The 18,692-nt window shown below is 55.8% G+C and overlaps 1 protein-coding gene across 1 annotated transcript; it reads left to right on the forward strand.

The window, feature by feature from the left end:
* Positions 1-998: 998 nt before the first annotated feature.
* On the forward strand, positions 999-17,350 carry GDF6 (growth differentiation factor 6). Its single transcript, XM_036096126.2, has 2 exons — positions 999-1,422; positions 16,386-17,350. The coding sequence occupies exons 1-2, from the start codon at positions 999-1,001 to the stop codon at positions 17,348-17,350; spliced, it is 1,389 nt and encodes a 462-aa protein (XP_035952019.1).
* Positions 17,351-18,692: the final 1,342 nt, after the last annotated feature.

The raw sequence follows: 18,692 nt of genomic DNA on the forward strand, positions 1-18,692 counted from the left end.
GCGAGAGGAAAGAGGACCCGGGGAGCAGACCGAGGAGAAAAGAACCGGCTAAAGCCAGCGTCAGAAGAGGCTGGGGACTGCGAGAAGAGAGGCTGGGGCCTGCAGTAGAGCGCGGCAGCTTTTAGCATCCATCCAGACTCTAAAGACTCGTGGCCTTTGCCTGACCTCGAGGGTCGGGAACAGACGCCCTGTCTTTGTGGAGAGCGGTACCCCACCGAGAGAATGGGGCTGTTCGGGGCTGGGCCCTGCGCCTGGGACGCGGCGAGGCTTCGCTGGCCCCGGGCTGGCCCCTGAAGGCAGTGAACGGCCGGCCTGGAGGTTGGGGCCGAGGAAAGACGGTACCACGGCCACCCGGAGTCAGAGCGCAGTCCGCTGCAGAGGCGCCGGCCGGGAGCCGTCTCTGGGGGACGCCGCCGCCCCTTCCCTCCTCCCGGGCTGCACGCTCCCCGGACAGTGGAGGCGACCGGCGAGGCCCTAGGGCCCGCGCGGCGCCCCGGGGGGACCGAGCTTCGGACAGTGCTCGGGGGACTCTGGCGCTGTGGATGCTCCCGGCCTCCCCGCCGCCGGGCTACCGCGCCCGCCTTCCCCCGCCCAGCGCTCTGGGCCCGCTCTGCGCACGCCGCCCGGCAACCCCGCGCGCGTCCCGCGGGGGCGCTGCGCCTCCCAGCCACACCGACACACGGCGGCCCCTCTCCCCTACACCTCCTGGCCGCACCACCCGCCTCTCCTCCCACCCTCCGCTCCCCTCCTCTCCCCTCCCCTCCCCTCCTCTCCCCTCCCCTCCCCTCCTCTCCCCTCCCCTCCCCTCCTTCCCCTCCCCTCCCCTCCCGGCGAGGGGCGGGAGGGGGCGTGGCAGGGCCGGAGTTTGTGTGGCTGGGACCCGGCTCCTTGCACTCGGAGTCCGCGCGAGGAGCCGGGCCCCGGCCGCTGTCCAGCCGCTCCGTGCCCCTCGCGCCCTGCGCCGCCGCCTCTCCGGGAGACGCTGCCACTCGCTCGCCATGGATACTCCTAGAGTCCTGCTGTCGGCCGTCTTCCTCATCAGTTTCCTGTGGGATTTGCCCGGTTTCCAGCAGGCTTCCATCTCCTCCTCCTCGTCGTCCGCGGAGCTGGGCTCTGCCAAGGGAATGCGAAGTCGCAAGGAAGGGAAGATGCCGCGGGCGCCACGAGACAGTACCACGGCCCGGGCGCCCCTGGAGCGCCAAGAGCCACGACCGCGGCCACAGGACGAGCCCCGGCGGCGGCCGCCGCAGCAGCCCCAAGGGCAGGAGCCTCCCGGCAGGGGCCCGCGCGTGGTGCCCCACGAGTACATGCTGTCAATTTACAGGACTTACTCCATCGCCGAGAAGCTGGGCATCAATGCCAGCTTTTTCCAGTCTTCCAAGTCGGCTAATACGATCACTAGCTTTGTAGACAGGGGACTAGGTAAGTGGCAAAGAAGATGCCCCACGCCTCTCTCGCTGGAGCTCCGCAGCCACGGCGCTGCTCCGGCTCTGGCAGGAGGCTACATTTGTGAATTCCCTTCCTGCTCTGGACACCTCCCCCTTTCTTTTCTTAAATTGTTTTTCTCAAGCGCAGTAAGTTTCTGAATGCGGCTGCAGATTTTATTCCAGTTTGCAATCCTCCCTTCCTCGCTTCCTTCTTTCCTTTCCTTCCTTTCTCTCTTCCTTCCTTCCTTCTTTCTCTTGTCTTTTGCAGAAAGCAGCTCGGTGGCCGCTCGTCTGGTGGCTGGTGGAGGAAGCGTGGAGGACGGGAGGTGGCAGACAAATGACTGGGTCTGGAGAGGGGCCGCGGCGGGGACTGAGGGCACACTTGCCACGGGGTCTCGGGTTGTGCGCGGAGCGCGGTACAAGGCCTGAGCTGCCGTGGCCGACCGGGCCGGGGCGGGGGGGGGGGGGGGGGACATGGGGCATGAGTGAGCGTTGGAAAGTCCCGAGCTCCCATCCGATCGGGGTGGGGGAAAAGCCGGCAGATGCGAGTCCTGCGGTCCGAGGAACAAGTCCGCGAACTGCATTGGGCAATGCCCTGACCCAGCCGCTGCACGGGTTCTCAGCCCTTCCCTGCACTGGATGTGGGGATCATCAGCCCGGCAGGAGCCCCGCGCCCTCGGGCGTTTTTTGCTCCTCCAGCGCGCTCACCGCTGCGAGACCGCCAGCGAGTAGTTTCTGCTAAGGCAGGGGCAGGGCAACTAAGTCTAGGGATTTGTTGGTACTTAATTCATATGGGTGCATGGATATGCACATCCACCTTTCCAGCCAGGCATCGCTCCTCTCTCTGAGCTCCCAGGGTCCCTGTCCCTGGTCCCCTCTGAGGGCGTGGGTGCAAGAGTGGGCGCCTTCGGAAACTCCTGCACCCACGCCTTGCCACCCGCGTTCGTCCGCGCGGTGAGTGCCTCCGAGAGAACCTCGAGCTCCTCTTGGTCCCAGAAACTGAGGAGGAATCCACAGGCGCCAGGAACTCAGCTCCTAAAGAGGGGAGACAATAACGTGGAAGGAGACAGGAAAGGAAGGGAGATGAAGGAAAGAAAAGGGAAAGGGGAGGAAGGGGACGTGAAGAAAGGAAGGAGAAGATTTAAAAAAAAAAAAAAAAGATTAAGGATAGAGACTTAGGTTCGCGGCTTTGACCACTTCCCCGCCTCCCACTTCCTCCCACTTCCAGGTCAATGAAAGTGGGGTGGCTCGGGAACCCGCGAGCGCCAGGGTTCAGGCAGACGGGGCTGCTCCCTCCCCGCCTGCCGTGAGTACACGCTCGTCCACGGAGCTTTTCGGAGGAGGCTAAGAGCCCCCAGGCCCCCAAGCCCCGGGCTCTTCCCGAGCTTCAGACCCCAGCCTCCACGCTTGTAGCCACCTTCCTTGTGGGCCAGGGTTCCTGCCCACGCTCGGTTCGCCGCTGCAGCCGAGGTCAGAGAGGTTCATGAGCTGCTGAAAGGTCCGGGCGGCAAATTAACGCCTGCTATTTTATGGTGATTTTAGGACTACTAAAGTCACCTTTGCAGATACACACGGCTTCTTCGTAGCGCTGCAACTGCATCCCTAACCTCCGTGCTGCCAGCGCAGCTCGCCCCCCCTCCCCCCACCAGTCTTTGCCCTGCCTCGGTTGTCTCCCTTCCTCCAAATCGTCTTTACCGTCCGTCTTCTCTACTCCTCTAGTCAAAGACTACCCTGCACATCCCTAGTGGAGACACTAAGGAAGCTCAGAGAAAATAGCTCAAGAGGCCTTTCCCCAGGGGAAGGAATCCCGGAGGCCCAGGCTGGCGGGCGGTTGGGCGCAAGTTTTCTTTTCCCCAAAGGAAGTGGCAAGAATCTCCGCCCCTCCCCCAAGCAGGCACCCCTAACTCGTAAGCTTCGCCCTGCGAGTTTGGCACGGGACCAAGAGACACTGCAGGCTGTTCGGAGGTGTCTACCGAAGCCTGGGGCGTGCAGGCAGGAGTGGGAGGTCTCTGGGGGGTTCAGGTCCCGCGCAGACGCGGGCTCGCTTCACCCTTGCGGGCGCTGCATCCTCTCCCCCCGCACCGCTCTGGGCGTCCCCGGGCGCCGGAGGTAGGGAAAGGGACTGGCTGCGAGCCCAGGCCCAGGGGACCTCTGTTGCCGAGCCAAGGTCTCCAGGCTAGCCGGACCAAGATCCAGACGTCGGCTTCAACTCTGGAACGCGGTCCCCAGCCGGAGGAGACGCGGAGTGACCACTTGGACCGCAGCTTCGAAGGCACGGTCTCCTCCACGCTCTCAGGTTCCCAGCAAACGCGAAGAAGGGCAGTCAGTTGGCTGGGAAGGCTGTGCGGCTCGCCGCACGCCGCTCGGGGGTGAAGGAGTACGGAGCCCAAGGCAGGAGGGGGCGCGCAGAGGAGGGGGTGTGTTGCGGGCTACAGCGCCAGCTTGATAAAGGGAAAGCCTCACTTTCCCTCTCACTGATTTTGATTTGATGTGTCACCGGCGGTGACCTCGGGCTGGACCTTCCGGGGCTTGCTTAGCATCGGGCCCCTGATTGGAGTGTTTCAACTCAGCGATCTAATTGAGGGTTCATGTCATAACACATCAAACGGTGTCTAGTCTCCCGTGATGGAAGGGACCCGCCAGCCGCGCATCCCCGGCTCCCCGCGAGGACTTCCGCCCCTCTCACGTGGGGACTCTGAACCGCGCCAAACCCGCCTACATCCCCTCCCCCACCCCGTGGATGGCGGGGCAAGGAGGAAAGAGCCGCGGCCAGCCGAGAGCTGGGCCAGCCGCGAGGACTTGGCGCCTTGCCTCGGGGATGTTTAAATCGCCGTCGAGTGCGGCAGGCTTGGCTTGGCGGAGCGGGGGACCCTCAGGGGGAGGAGCAAAGAAAATGGAAGGAATTCTGAAGCCTGTTCAGGAGGCATGAACTCCTTGCTCACGTACAATATTTGTAAATAGCCTTCCTCGCCCGGGAACCCCAGAAGCTCAAAAGTTACCCCTCAGGCTTGAGATTAAGAGTGGGCAAGCAGGGTTAAAAATTAGTCGGAAGTGATTGAAGAGCGCTTTGCGTCTATAAAGATAGCACATTCTCTATTACCTCACCCTTGCCACCTTCCCCCCCACACACACCCAAAGAGGAGACCTTACTGCAAGTTTTATTTTCTAAATGTCCCTCCTTTCGATTTGCTCTCCAAACATCCAGGAGTAAATACTAACCAACATATATTGAGCATTTACTGCATACCAAGTACTGTGCTAAAATCTGTTACCTGAATTATTTCATTTAATTCTAACAACCACCCCTGGGGAAAGTGCTATAATCACTGTTTTACAGGTGAATTAAGGAAGACAAAGAGGTTAAGTTAAGCAAGTTGCTTAAGGTCATACAGAGGGGCGAAGCACATATCCAATTCTAGATCCTGCATGCTTAACTATGGCACTACACGGGTAGGGTAAAGGGTGAAAGAGGTTTCTAAGGATGGTGGCAGGAAGCAGAAGTTAAAAAAAAAAAATGGGCAGATTTCCCATCTGGTCTAATATTCTTCTGTGATTTCTTAAGATCCAGTTTGGAGTTGGAGTGGAACTTTGGATTTGAGGGTCGGAATCCGTGCTGTGCTTTGCTTCCTCTTTGTGCTCTCTGGAAAGGCACAAACCATGCTATCCCTGATCTTTAAATATTCCTCCATATTGTTCTCTTAAAATGATTTTGAATCCACAAAGATGGAAAGTGTGTGCAGGTGTGTGTTGGTGCAGTTATAAGATCAGAATGGATCAGGTTGGATATAGAGAAATTACAGTTAGCACATGGTGGAACCATTAAAAGGCCACTGGTACTGGAGCCCTAGGGCCCCAACCCTGGGGCCTGAGAAAGGCAGACAATTGGAACTTCTGTGAATTCAACGTGGCTGAGAGATAGAGGGGGAGAGAAAGAGAGAAACAAACCTCAGACTTTCCGTTTATGGAGTGAGAAGTGCCACATAATTCCAACAAGGGGGGGAAGAAACCTCCCCCTTGGTTTGGGAAGAAACCAAATGAGTCTAGGAATACTGCTGCGAGTTCGGTTTCCAGATGATTTGGAAATAAGAAGACTCCTAAATTTTTTTTTTTCTGGTTATTGTTGTTAGAATAGCCTTTTCAGAAAGGAGGCAGTAGGGAACAGATAAAAACCAAAAACGAGATCGGAATATCGGAACATCGAAACTTGACACCCTAGAAATGAATCGCTGAAAAGTTTGCCACCGCCCATTGTTGGCTTCTTGGTTTACCTTCTGGGTCGCGATTATCTGGGGGCAGGGCAGGACAACTGGGCTAGCCGTGCTGCGGGGAGGGTATTCTAAGAGCTGCAGAGCTCCCTCGCGATTGAAGTTCGTCTGGGACAGCATGTTTATGCAAAACAGCGAGTTTCTGGGTGGACCTGGGCCGCAGAGTGGCGTAATCAACGCAGCAGCGCTTTTGCCCCGACCCTGTTGTCGTTGGCAAACGGAAAATGAAATATAAGCAGGGAAGTATTTTAATGGGGACGGAGGGAATTCACAACTGTTAATTATTTGGTGACCTTGTATTCGATTTGTTTGAGTCCCTTATAAAAACACTAATGCAGACCAGACGGCCAAGTGAGGAAGCCGGCAGAAGGTTCCAATCTAGGCTTTATTTCCCCGGAAAGAGGGAACAGCCTTGGAAAAGGATTGCTGAGCATTCAAGTGTGCGTGTGAGAGCGCGCCCGCGTGCGCGCCGGCGTGGGGTTTGCATTGCTGTCCAGGTTCATGATCTTCTATCAGGCCTGTGGACTGGAAGGTCCCGGAAAAAGGCCTGGGGTGACGGAAGGAAGCCTTAAAGAAGGAGTTTGTTCTTCTCTTCTGGTTGCAATGATTAAAACATTTTAAAGGCCACAAACCACAAACGCCTTAGCCATTGGCTTGTTGTTAAGTATCAGTTACTGTCACCCCCATCCCTAAGGTCTTAAGGGTTGCCTTACAAGACTCTTACAAGGGCCACCTTAGCAAGTAAGTTAAGAACACCTAGTACCTTCTGCAGCGAAAGTGCAAGTGGGGCCAGAATCCAGGGCGAGCTTCCTCTGCAGGGGAGGCTAATTTGAAAAGGACTCCGAACGTTTTCCCCAGCGCGGGAGGCGCTTGGGCTCTGGGAGTTTGCGCGGTAGAGTTGCCAGTGGGGGAGGGGATCGAAAAACGTGCTCAAACATCCTTGTCTTTTCTCCACATTAAAACAAAACAAAACAAAACAAAACAAAAATTACCTAAACCACAGCCCACGGCAGGCCTTGAGAATCCCTCGTTCCGCAAACTGAATGAAGACATGAAACCTCCCCCTCGCGACCTGCGAGTTTGCGCGCCGCCTGGACCCGAAGGGAACGCGGGCGTTGCACAGGAGGTGGTCCTAACGCAACCGGGTTTTTTCCCAGTCGGAGTTCTCCGGGTTCTGGCGGCACGCCTCCTTGCAATTGGTGCCGTTTTCCTGGGGCGGCGACAGGGGAAGGAGAAGAGAAGGGGACGCAGAGGTGGGAGAAAGATGTTATGGTAGAGATAGGACAGAACGAAAACGGTTTCCTGGCAGGACTGCTGCGAGCAGTAAGCGATGCAGAGCGCATCAACAATAATCCCGGGGGGCTCTTAAGTAAAGTGAAGGGCATTAGTTCAATAAATCCTCGGGTATGGAATAACCCTGGGCAAACGCTGCTCTCTGGACCCGGGGACCGTATCCCAGCCGAGGCCGCGAGGTGTGGTTAGCGGGAACGTGGGTCCTCCGCGTCCTTTCGTTGCTTGGCACCAACCGCCTCCCTGCCCGCCCCTCCCCGCCCTACCCCCGCCTCTCTTAAAGCCCTGGCTGTTTATTTTTAAGCTCAATGGCGGTTAAGTGGTGTCTTCTGTTTATAGGAATTAAATAGGTCCTCGTCGGCCTAATGGGTTCCAGGGTTGCTGTTCTCTGCCTTCCAGGACAGTCCATTAGCGCTGCTGGGGGCCGAGGGTTGGGTCGGCGTGGCGTGAGCCGCTGCAGGCGCCCGGCCGCACTGTCCAGCTTTCCAGAAGATGCGCGCGCCGCGCCGCCAGCGGCCCGGGGGTCTGGGGGCGGAGTTCGGCTTAGGGACGCGGTAGTGGGCGTGCTGGAGAGGAGAAGGGCGGGCCTCTGGCCCAGTCGGAAGCGGTTTAGCTGACCGAGCCGAGCAGAAAGTGGGGGCAGGAGCAGCGCGGAGGGTTGGCTTTGGGATCCCGGTGGTTTACACGCCCCCCTGCCCTCCCTGAAGAACGTAGGAACCAAAGAAAATCCGTGCGCCTGCTTTGCAAATCTGGCTTCCAGGCACCTCGGTCCAGCCCTCATCCCACTTCCCAGTAGACTGTGGCTCCCGCGCCCCGTGGGGAGGGAAATTGAATGTTAGACGATGGTCCACAGCTGCCACCGCGAATCTCATTCTGCTGCGACGTTAGTTCGGAAGTCAGCCCAAGGTGAGCGCAGTGGAGCAGAGTTTCCACTACCCCTCCTTCAGAAGCCGCGCCCGGCCCAAAACTTTCAAGAGCTCACCATTGAGGTTTCTCCTGCGCAGGAGCCCTGGGCACTCAAGTCCCTTCCTGTCCACACAACATGCCAATTTGAACCCCTCTCCCCACCTGCAAACCCGAGAACTGGTCGGGGAGGAGAAACCAAATAAAACGGGAACCTTTTCTTCTACTTTTGATCTCGAAACTCTCTAGTCGAAAGGCCTGCTCGTATTCCACCCCTGAAGGCTGCTTCGCAGCAGCATTTCCTCCTTCCCTCCAACCCTGGGCCTGTGTGGCTCCAGTGGGCTCCCAGTGACCCTGCTGGTCCGCAGTGCAGCGAGGGCGGCCCCTGGCACATCACCCGGTCCGGGCCCTGCACGCAGAGCTCCAAGGGAAGGGTAGTGACCTTCGGAGGACATGGGGACCCGGCGGAAAGGTGGGGAGAGAAGGGTACAGCTTGTGGCAATAGTACCGGGCTTCCGTTTGGATTTCATCTGCAGTGGTGTCAAATTCAGATTCTGGAAGCCCCGGGTGAGACTGCCCTGAAAAGAGAGCCCCGTGAAGTGTTCTTGATCTCGGCTTCGAATCACTGGTTCTTGAACCCCTCTCAAGAACGCGTGGCCACGAGGTTTCGCACTAAGTTCTTGGACCCCACTTTACAAGGAATCCATTTCATCTTAGAGAAACAAAAGAATCTCCTTGAAGCGCCTTGGGAGTCCTGTTGGGGTTGCGCAGTGTCCAGTGCTCAGGGGAGAGGGCTGGTCCTCGTCTCCCGCCAGAACCTGGCCTTATTGCCACAGAAGGCTGTGCTGAGGCTAGGAGGGCCCCCGAAATTTGCCTTCCGTTGGGTGGCATCTGGGGTTCTCCTTCCCTCCCCTCCCACCCTCACTCATTTGCCTCTGGCTGGGCCAGAGCGTGGTGCACTAACACTGGGATTTCTCTGTGGGATCCAGGCAGGCCACCAGGCCTGCTTAATCCTGTGGGGTTCACAAGCCCCAGGCTTCTTGCAGGGAGGAGGGCGCCGTCTGCCAGGCTTGGGAGAAAGACTAGAAAAGCCTCTCCAGATTCCGTGGAGGACCCGCCTTGGGCCTCTCTGATCTTTGAAAGGAGGAAAGAAGCTGAGAAACGCAGGGCACGCTATTGGAGAAAACACAGGAACCCAAGAGATCCAGAGAGAAGCTGGGCGGGTGCGTGTGTGGTGAGGAGACACACACCTGCCCACTGACTGGGCTTTCTCAGGCGACTTGCTCTGCATCTGGGCCCTGCACTCAGCCTCAGGAGCCATTCATTGCTACAGCCCATCTCCCCGCCAAATGTGCCTGGCCCTTTGCGGGTGAAAAACATCCGGAATGTCACCTTCATCCCCACCCCAGATTGGCTCTGTGGACAGATCGTGCCTCCTCCCTCCCAAAAGGGCTCCACAGTGGGAGGTGAGGAGTGGGGCAAGGAGACCAACCACCAGGCCTCTCAGGGCTGCATCTGCCCAGCCAGGGAGCCAAATGGATTAGCATCTGGGCTAGCGCTGGCCCTGAGCCCACAGAGGAGGGAACCTGCTGGGAGGGACCTATCCTTGATGAGGTTCTGGCTGGAGGTTCGTTGTTCACCTGGAAGTTGTGCGAGAGACCTCAGTAGTGGATGACATAATGACACAGGGGCACTGAGATGGATCCATGTGATGGGGGTGAGGCCACAACCCCTGTGGGCCTTACACTTCCCTGGACCTCAGATGAATAGGAACTGGAAGTCCTTGCTTCTCTCTTTACCCCTCTGCCCAGCGCCTTTCCTTCATTCACTTCTGGAAGTCCTTCCGAAATAAGTGGATTGCCTCTCCTCAAAGAAGGCCAAGAGGAGTATAGGTGCATCTTCTGCCTACCTGGATGTAGGCAGTTAGAGCGATATTGACTGCATTCGCTGGGCGCTTCTGTGTGTCATGCACAACCGGCCATGGGTACCTTGACTCTGACCTTTACAATGACTCTGCAAAGTGGGGGATGGTTCTCCCATTTTACAGATGAGGCATATGAGTCTGGGAGAGATTATGTGACCTAGAGTATCCAGGGTCACCCAGCCAATAAGTCACAGATCAGGTTTCAAATCTATGTCTCTTAGACTCTACATTCCTGTGCTAATTCCATGTTGTCAGTAGTAACCAATATTTGCACATGTCTTCAGATAAATATCTTTCCTACTCTTTCTCTCATTTGCTACCCCTCCTTCAGTGACTCTGTGAGCTGGTGTTATCTTCATTTTGTAGGTGAGAGAATTGTTTCCCTGTAAGTTCTCGTTCAAAACTCCAGTTGTTAACATCCCTTCAGTTCTGCTGTTTAGGAAGTGATTTACTCTAGGAGACCAGAGATTGATGCCCTTCCCCCAAGCATGGGCTGCATGAAAGAGCAGGAGCCTTCTCAGGGTTTCCGCCAAACACAGAGTTCAAGGGCTGGGATGTCCAGGGTGGTGGCACAGATACTGGAGCCAGACTGCCATGTCTACCCCTTCGTATCTTGGGCAAGTTACTATTCAACAATCTGTATTTTAAGTTTTCTGGTCCATAACATGAGCATAGTAATGATATCCTTTTCTTTTCCATAGTTAGTTTTGAGGCTTAAGTGAGTTATGAGAATTTAGATTATGCATAGCAGATGGTAATTGCTACACCAGTGTTTGCTATTACGATTTTTATTCTGGATGGTCAAGCCAGAGCACCCAGTAGAGGCTGAATTGTGTGGACTGCCTCCTGAATCTGCCTTTCAGTGAGGATGCTTAGTAAGCTCAGCAGTTTGCAACAGATCTCAACAGAGCCAGGACTCAGGACAAGAATACAGGGGGAGGCTTAGGTTATTACTGTGTCCCAGGAGAGGGTAATCGTTGGAGCACGAAGTACTCAGAGGCCTTCACACCCCAGGGGAGAGGGCTGGTGGCTCATTTTTACTCACCTTGTACAGCGGACTCTATTTCCAACCTGTAGACTTTGGCACCTCAGGGCAGTGTTGAAGCTGAGTGATCTAGGGAACAAGCGACTCCAAATCTAGCCATGAAATCCCTGCGTGGAGATCTTCTTCCTTCTAGTAAAGGAAGAAAAAAGAAGATCCCGGGGGAACCCAGTTCGCCGGGAGTTGATGGCACCGGTGATGAATGTGTGTCGCGTGTCCTCCCTCCCTCTTTGCACCACCGCCCAATCAGAGCCGTGGAAGGGGGCGTGGCCGCAGGTCGGAGGGCGTAGGAATTAGGACCTTCAGATCTTGCCCTTCACTAGCTGCAGGACATTGGGCAAGTGAAGATACCTCGCAGAACCCCAGTTTCCTCATCTATAAATGAGTGTAACGGTAGAACGGGCCTCACACCCCGCGGTGAGGATTCAGGGACAGAGCCCATCAAAGCCCTGAGCACGTGCCTGCCGCAAAGGCGCGCCCCAGAAGCGCTCAGTGCTGCTGTTGGCTCGAAAATGACGGGGGTTGGGGGAAAGGCTTAACTGCAAAGACATCTGGAGTTTTCTTTGTAAAGATGGGTGCCGATCCCGCCCCTCCCATCCCTCCACCTAGGGAAGTGGGCGTGGGAAAGCCCACTATCATCTTGGCTCTCTGAGCCACCGCCTAGTCGCACCCCTAGATCTGCGCCTTCGGAGGACGTGGGGCGGGACGCGTGGCGGGGTGGCGGGTAGAGGCGGGTACGGGCCTGCCAGAGGCTTGGCCATTCAAAGGATGGGAGCCCGACGCGCACGGAGGAGCTCTCTGAGAGAGCTGGGGCCGCGGGGGCACCCTCGGCGCGACGAGTGACAGAAAATCCCGCAAGGACTCTGAAGAGGGATCTCAAGCAGCCTACATATCTCAGAGATGTCTTGGAAAAAATGCAGTGCGGGCCCTTCCCGCCCCAAACCAAATAAAGCTGCGGGTTTTTGGAAACCCTCAGCAGGGTGGCCCAGCTGAGCTGGCCCCAGCAGGAACAGCCCTGGGGGACCCTCAAGACACATTCCCTGCCGCTGCGCGTCTCTCGCTGAGGCTGCCCTCCTGGGGCTCAGGTTCCCGGGTGTCTGGTCTTTGGTGCCCTGAGCATCCTTTCCTTTCTGATCTGGTGTGTTTCTTAGCTTCCTCCAGCCAAGCACTGAGGCTTCGACCTGCACTGATGACTTTACCTTCCTAGGCCAATTTTCTCATTTAAAATGGGTGTTATAGTCCCTGCCTTGCAAGTGATTAGTTCTTTTTCCCCGTGTCCTCATTTGCGTCTTTTTAAAAATTGTTTATCAAATCCCATACCAGATGTGCATGTTTGAGGTCTCCTCACCTCAGCCTTTTACCAACTTGCTCTTAATTCAAAAAAGGCTGACCTATTTATGAAGACTTTTCTTCAAATATGCAGACGGTTTGTTCCTTCCTTCTCCTCTCCTTCCCTTCCTTCCTCTATCCACCCACCTGGGAAAATTGATAAGCACAAATTCAGCAATTGTAACTTGAAAGGTCTGTACCTCCGTCTAATACACAGCAAACGCTGAGTTAACTGGGTTTGAGCCAAGCTGTAACAAACCAGGTCCATGCAAATTAAAAGCAAAGTAAAAACTCCCATGATTTATTACTGATTGATTTCAATTTAAAGGCCTAAAGCTTAGGATTCACTTCCAAGTTGTTAAAAAAAAAAAAAAAAAGTGCCACAGACGGAATGAAAAGTGCATGTTTCTAGGGAGGGGGATGGGAGAGAGGGTCATTTGGTGCTATCGGCCCCAATTTATAAAGGACTTCAGCCCTCATTTACACAGGACTTAATGGGAGAGGAGGCTGTGGAAGGGAATGTGAAGGACTGGCTTCCCACCCACAGGTGGCCATGGTGGCAGGGCCAGGCTTTTTGATGCCAGGTCAGCAGGCAAAGTGTCTTCAGGGTCACAGGGGCTGGTGGTGTGTGCACTCCCCAGGTCGGATGCCTCCTCTGGGCTATTTCTGTGATTCATGGCTCCAGAGCAGGTCCAGACAGGTGGGGAATGTAGTCGGTAGGAGAGCTGTGCAGAGTTGCCACCTTCTTGGACCCTCTGTTAAGGGGTTAGAGGTTCTGGAGACCCAGTGAGAGTACATGTGGCAGAAAGAGTAAAAAAAAAATGTGGGGGTGGCTGTGGGGTGGGGGCAAAAAGGAGCTGAGAGAAATAGTGACTTGGTTCTGGTGAGTACCACCTTAGACCCTGCCCTGGGTCCTGTGCTTTGGAGGACGCTGTTTTGCCCGGCCCCCAGTGGCTCCTGATCCACAAGGTGGGGAAATGGGGAAATCTAAAGAGCCAAGGGAACATGCTCATCTCAATTAGTGATTCTTAAAGTGGGATCCCAGACCAGCAGAATCAGCATTACCTGGGAACTGAGAAAAATGCAAATTCTGGGCTCCACAACAACCCCCTGGGGCCTGAGAGAAGTGAGAAGTTCTATTTCTAACAAGGGTGATGCTGTATGATGTGATGCTTATCTTGCAGATTTAGGGACGCTTATAGGTTTAGTGGCCTTGAGAGCTACTACTCTACTGTGGTACCCAAACCATAGAGCTCTTGCCCAAATAGCCCAGGGCCCCCTTCCAGGGCCCGGGCAGCTGCTTCATTGGGTCTGTCCTGCAGAGAGTGTATGGACACCAGTGAAACATGCGTGGGCAGCCCGGACCTGTGAGCAAGGGTGTCCACAGTCATGCAGGCGTGGCTGCTCAAGCTGTGGGATGGAGCTGGTATGGAAAGGGAAGGGGGCAGGTTACAGAATGAAGTCCCCATTTGCACTCTTTCCTTGAGCCCTGGAAAGATTACGAGCTGGCTGGTCTTGCTAGAAAGATCATCAGAAATCCCAGGGCTGCAGAATCAGCAGAGCCCTCTACAGATGCTTTCCTCTGTTCTGACCATTCTTGAGGACCAGAGAAATGTGACTCGGCGTACAGACTAACCATTATTAGCCCCCACTTTTTTAGAAAAAGAGTAAAAACAAAAGAAGGCTGATTTCTCCATGTTTCATGAGAGAGAAATAAATTACCCTTTACACCTTCCTATGCTCTCCAGCCAGTGACAAACTGTCTTAAGAGTTATGTAAGCAGAGATGGAAATGATTTCCTTCTGGCGTCCATGTTTTATTCCCAGCAAGGCCTGCGAGTGTAGTTTGGACGGTATCCCCCGTCCCTCATACCCCAGCCATTGCTGGTTGCTTTTAAACTCTACTACCTGCACTCCATTAGAGAGGCAATGGGGCAGTGGGGCTTAGTGGCTAAATGCTCCAACTCTGGAATTAAATAGACTTAAGTTTGGATCTCAACTTTTACCACTTACTAGCTGTCAGACTTCAGTAATCAACTTAATTTCTCCAAACCTTGGTTTTCCCGCCTGTAAAATGGGAACTATCTACCTCACAGAACTGGTCTGTGCTTGCAGATAAAGTAAGGATGAAAAATATGTCAGCCCTCACAATACTTAGCTGGTGCAGCAAATGCCTTCGGTTTGTCCCTCTCATCACATCCTTCGTTGGGGGAGAGAGAAATATGAGAGGCAAGAAAGTGAAGCCTAAGGCAATAGGTCCAGAGATCTGGGTGGTGGCTGAAGGTTGTCAGACGCAGGTTTCTTTAAAGGAGGAGAAGAAAGTGTGCTGAGTTCCCACTGATTTTAATGTGACCCTGGTCGGTTTGAAGGTCTTGGCTTCCATAAATCAACCGCCTCCAGCAGCTTTTCCCTCTTCACCTCTCTAACCCTTCCCACAGCTCCATCTCAGGTTGGGACATGTGCCTGAGAGTGAGGTAGCCTGCCCTGCAGGCAGCCCGGAGTGGGGACTGGGTTTGGCTGAGGCTCCAGGTCCAGTGCCCTGGGGCTACATCGGACAGGCAGTGAGGGTCCGACCGGGACCCAGTGACACTTTTACTGTTGAAATCGAACCAAACTTTACTAGCTTCTGGGGAAAGCTGGGGGCTTTGGGGATTTTTGTATTTGCTGGGTTGTAAATATTTTATGAGAAGGCAGCCCAGGAAAATCTGGTTAGCTTTCCGCCTTGCACACTGAAGTGGGGTTGGCTTCATGCACAAATGCGTCAAAAAAGAAGTTTTGCCTTGGTCCCAAAGAATTCATCTTGGATCTTAAAAGCCTGTTATTCCCCGCACCCCCCCCAATTATGTGCCCTAAATTTCTTTTTCTTATTTGTAACCAAAAATTTAATCTTCAAAAGATTAGTTCCAAAGCAAGATTTCAAGTTGGGTGGGTGGGTGGAGGGGAGAATGTCACTGTGTGTGTGTTTGAGGTTTTCTCCTGATGTATTTCTCATTGACTGCAGGGTCTTCTCAATGGATAGTTGCCTGGTGTGTGTGTGTGTGTGTGTGTGTGTGTGTGTGTGTGTGTGTGTGTGTGTGTGTGTGTGTGTGTTCTTTTGCCTCACCCCACCCCCACCCCCACCCCCAGCAGACTTCTGAAAGCTTGGTTGCTCTTTTGTTAGTTGTTAAAATGGTTGGTGAATTTGAAAAAGGAAGCAAGCAAGCAAGCAATCCTGTAGCAGATCTTCATTCTGTCAGCTTTGTGCTGGGCCTAAATACTTCAGCAAAAGTGTCTAAGGGGCAGCAGCGCTCCCCGAGACCAGGAGGTCTAACTAGGGCTGCATCTTCAAATCATCTTGGAGCTTAAAAACAAAAACAAAACCCAAAATGAACAAACAAAATCTAGCAAAAACCCAGTACCCAGGCTCTGTCCAGAGACCTTGTCTCAATTGGTTAAAGCAAGCCCTGGCACTGGTAATTTTTAAATTCTCTGGATGATTATAAGGGGCACCCAGAGTGGGAATAACTGCTCTGGAAGTTTCCACATACTGACCAGCATGTACTCCAGGTCAGGCACGGCTGCCGTAGGACGGACAGGACATGGTCCTAGCTCCTATGGGCCAGTGGAGGCGGGGCAGGGTGTTGCTGGGAAAGACAGACCACTAAGGAGACAAATAGAAACGAGGTCACCGTAGATAGTGCTAAGTGGGGTGAGATAATAAACCCGGGTCCTGTGATAGTGACCGAGGGAGGCTACTTTAGATCGGGGTGGTCGAAGATGGCCTCTCGGAGGAGGCGACATTTGGACCGAGACGTGAATGATGAGAACGACGAGCCAGTCAGCCGAAAGGAGGTCTGGGGGAAGCGCGGCCCGGGCCCACGACCACAAAGGGCACATTAGTGGTTACGCAGGCTCCTGGGGGAAAACCCGGGAGGCCGCCGCCGCAGCCGCCGCTCCAGCAGCCACCGACTTCCGCCCTGGGAGTCCCGGGCTGACCGGGGGGTGAGGGGGTGGTGCGGGGGGGGAGGCCTGCCCTGGTGCTCCCCCTCCCCTAGCTGCGCACGGGCCCGGGCGGGGAGCCGGGGTGGTCAGGCCCCGGGCTGGCCGAGCTGGACTCCCAGCCGGCCTGCCCCGCTGCCCGCCCTTTTCCTCCCGGGCGCGGCCGCAGAGCACCGGGCTGATCTCCCCCTTAAGTGAAACTGACTGTAATGATTTTTTATCTCGCAGACGATCTCTCGCACACTCCTCTCCGGAGACAGAAGTATTTGTTTGATGTGTCCACGCTCTCAGACAAAGAAGAGCTGGTGGGCGCGGAGCTGCGGCTCTTTCGCCAGGAGCCCGCAACGCCCTGGGGGCCACCGGCCGGGCGGCTCCACGTGCAGCTCTTCCCCTGCTTGTCGCCCCTGCCGCTGGACGCGCGGACCCTGGACCCGCAGGGGGCGCCCCGGGCCGGCTGGGAAGTCTTCGACGTGTGGCAGGGCCTGCGCCAGCAGCCCTGGAAGCAGCTGTGCTTGGAGCTGCGGGCCGCGTGGGGCGAGCCGGGAGCCGGGGAGGCCGAGGCACGCGCGCCGGCGCCCCAGCAGCCGCCGCCCCCGGACCTGCGGAGTCTGGGCTTCGGCCGGAGGGTGCGGCCCCCCCAGGAGCGCGCCCTGCTCGTCGTGTTCACCAGATCCCAGCGCAAGAACCTGTTCGCCGAGATGCGCGAACAGCTGGGCTCGGCCGAGGTCGCGGGCCCCGGCGGCGCCGGCGCCGAGGGGTCGTGGCCGCCGCCGTCGGGCGCCCCGGACGCCGGGCCTTGGCTGCCCTCGCCCGGCCGCCGGCGGCGGCGCACAGCCTTCGCCAGCCGCCACGGTAAGCGGCACGGCAAGAAGTCGAGGCTGCGCTGCAGCAAGAAGCCCCTGCACGTGAACTTCAAGGAGCTGGGCTGGGACGACTGGATTATCGCGCCCCTGGAGTACGAGGCCTACCACTGCGAAGGCGTGTGCGACTTCCCGCTGCGCTCGCACCTGGAGCCCACCAACCACGCCATCATCCAGACGTTGATGAACTCCATGGATCCCGGCTCCACCCCGCCCAGCTGCTGTGTGCCCACCAAGTTGACTCCCATCAGCATCCTGTACATCGACGCGGGCAATAACGTGGTCTACAAGCAGTACGAGGACATGGTGGTGGAGTCCTGCGGCTGCAGGTAGCGGCGCCTTTCCTGCCGCCTTGGCCCCTGACGGCGGGGGAGGCCTGACTGCGGAGAGGCCGAGGAGCTGGCCTCGGAGGAGGCAGAGGGTGGGAGGAACAGCCTGGACGTGCAGCCGGGTGGGAGAGGAGGGAGCTCAGCCCTCCCAGAACCTTCCACCTGCCAGCCCCGAGGGAGATACGGATTTTCACACCTTGCCTGGCCACCCAGGAAAAACAAGCCAAGGAGGATTTCTTTAGTTGTTGTCGTTTTTTCCTTTTTCTTTATTGTTGTGGCTTTGGATTTCCTTGTGTGCCTCACAGGTTTTGATAGGAGGTGGGGGGCGGGGAGACGCAGACCTGGTGCTCAACGGCTCCATGGACTGAAAAATGTATCGTTTAAGAAGAGAAACAGTGTGGGAGGAAGAATCACCTTTGACCACGTCTTGGTTTGATTGTTTTCTACCCATGCAAAGAAGGTGGGGTTTTCTCCGGCCATGTCATAGCCTGTGCCTTGTGACCTCCCGAGCAGAGAGTGTTCCAATAGAGGAATTAGCACGGAGAATAAGAAAGCCAGGAAGGGCCCTGCCTTTAGAAGAACTTGCTTGTATACCGGGCTCTGCCCTGGCCTCTCCCAGTGCAGGGAGCCGGCAACCGGCATCTCACTCAAGGGGGCTCAGGTCGCTGCCTTTACTGTTGCTTTTTCTGGTCGGGGAAAGGGGAACTGGTATGGATGGAATGACAAGAATGAGTCCAAATGGAACCCCCTGAAGGATAATGAGAAACCACCAGGCCTGCCTCTGAGGGGGCTGACACTGAGGTGTATGAACCAGGCTGGAGGTAACCCAGGAAAGGCCCTTCTGTGGGGTCTGTTTCTAATTGATTTCTTTGAACAGAGTTTGCCAAAATTCAGACATCCCCTCTTAAGGGGAAGGTGATTTTCCAGTTAAACAAAAAGCGAGTAGGGGATGGGAAGCTATATAAGTAAGGTAAGAGGTGCGGAGAAGGGGGAATGAGCCAAGAAGCAGAGGCTGAAGTCAGGAGGGGAGGTGGTGGGCCCCTCAGAAGGATGGGGACATAGGGGCCAGTCCAGAAGCAGGGAAGAGGGATTCCGGTCCCTGTGCCCAGAGATTTCTTTCACATCTATGTTCCCTCCCTTCTCTCTTAACATTCCTGAAAGATTACCTACCAGCCAGCGATAGCCCAGGGCTCCCCCAAAAGAATTGTTTCAGATTGTAATTACCAGTTAGGCAATGTTTTTAAAACTTAGTAATGAGAAACTGTGAAAAGAGCAAAGTGTTACATTGAGCTCGGGGGTGGGAGATGGGGAAGGGACAGTGAGGAAGGAGGCAGGGGTGGGATTCA

Source organism: Halichoerus grypus, chromosome 5, assembly GCF_964656455.1.
Source record: "Halichoerus grypus chromosome 5, mHalGry1.hap1.1, whole genome shotgun sequence".
NCBI classification, from domain to species: domain Eukaryota; kingdom Metazoa; phylum Chordata; class Mammalia; order Carnivora; family Phocidae; genus Halichoerus; species Halichoerus grypus.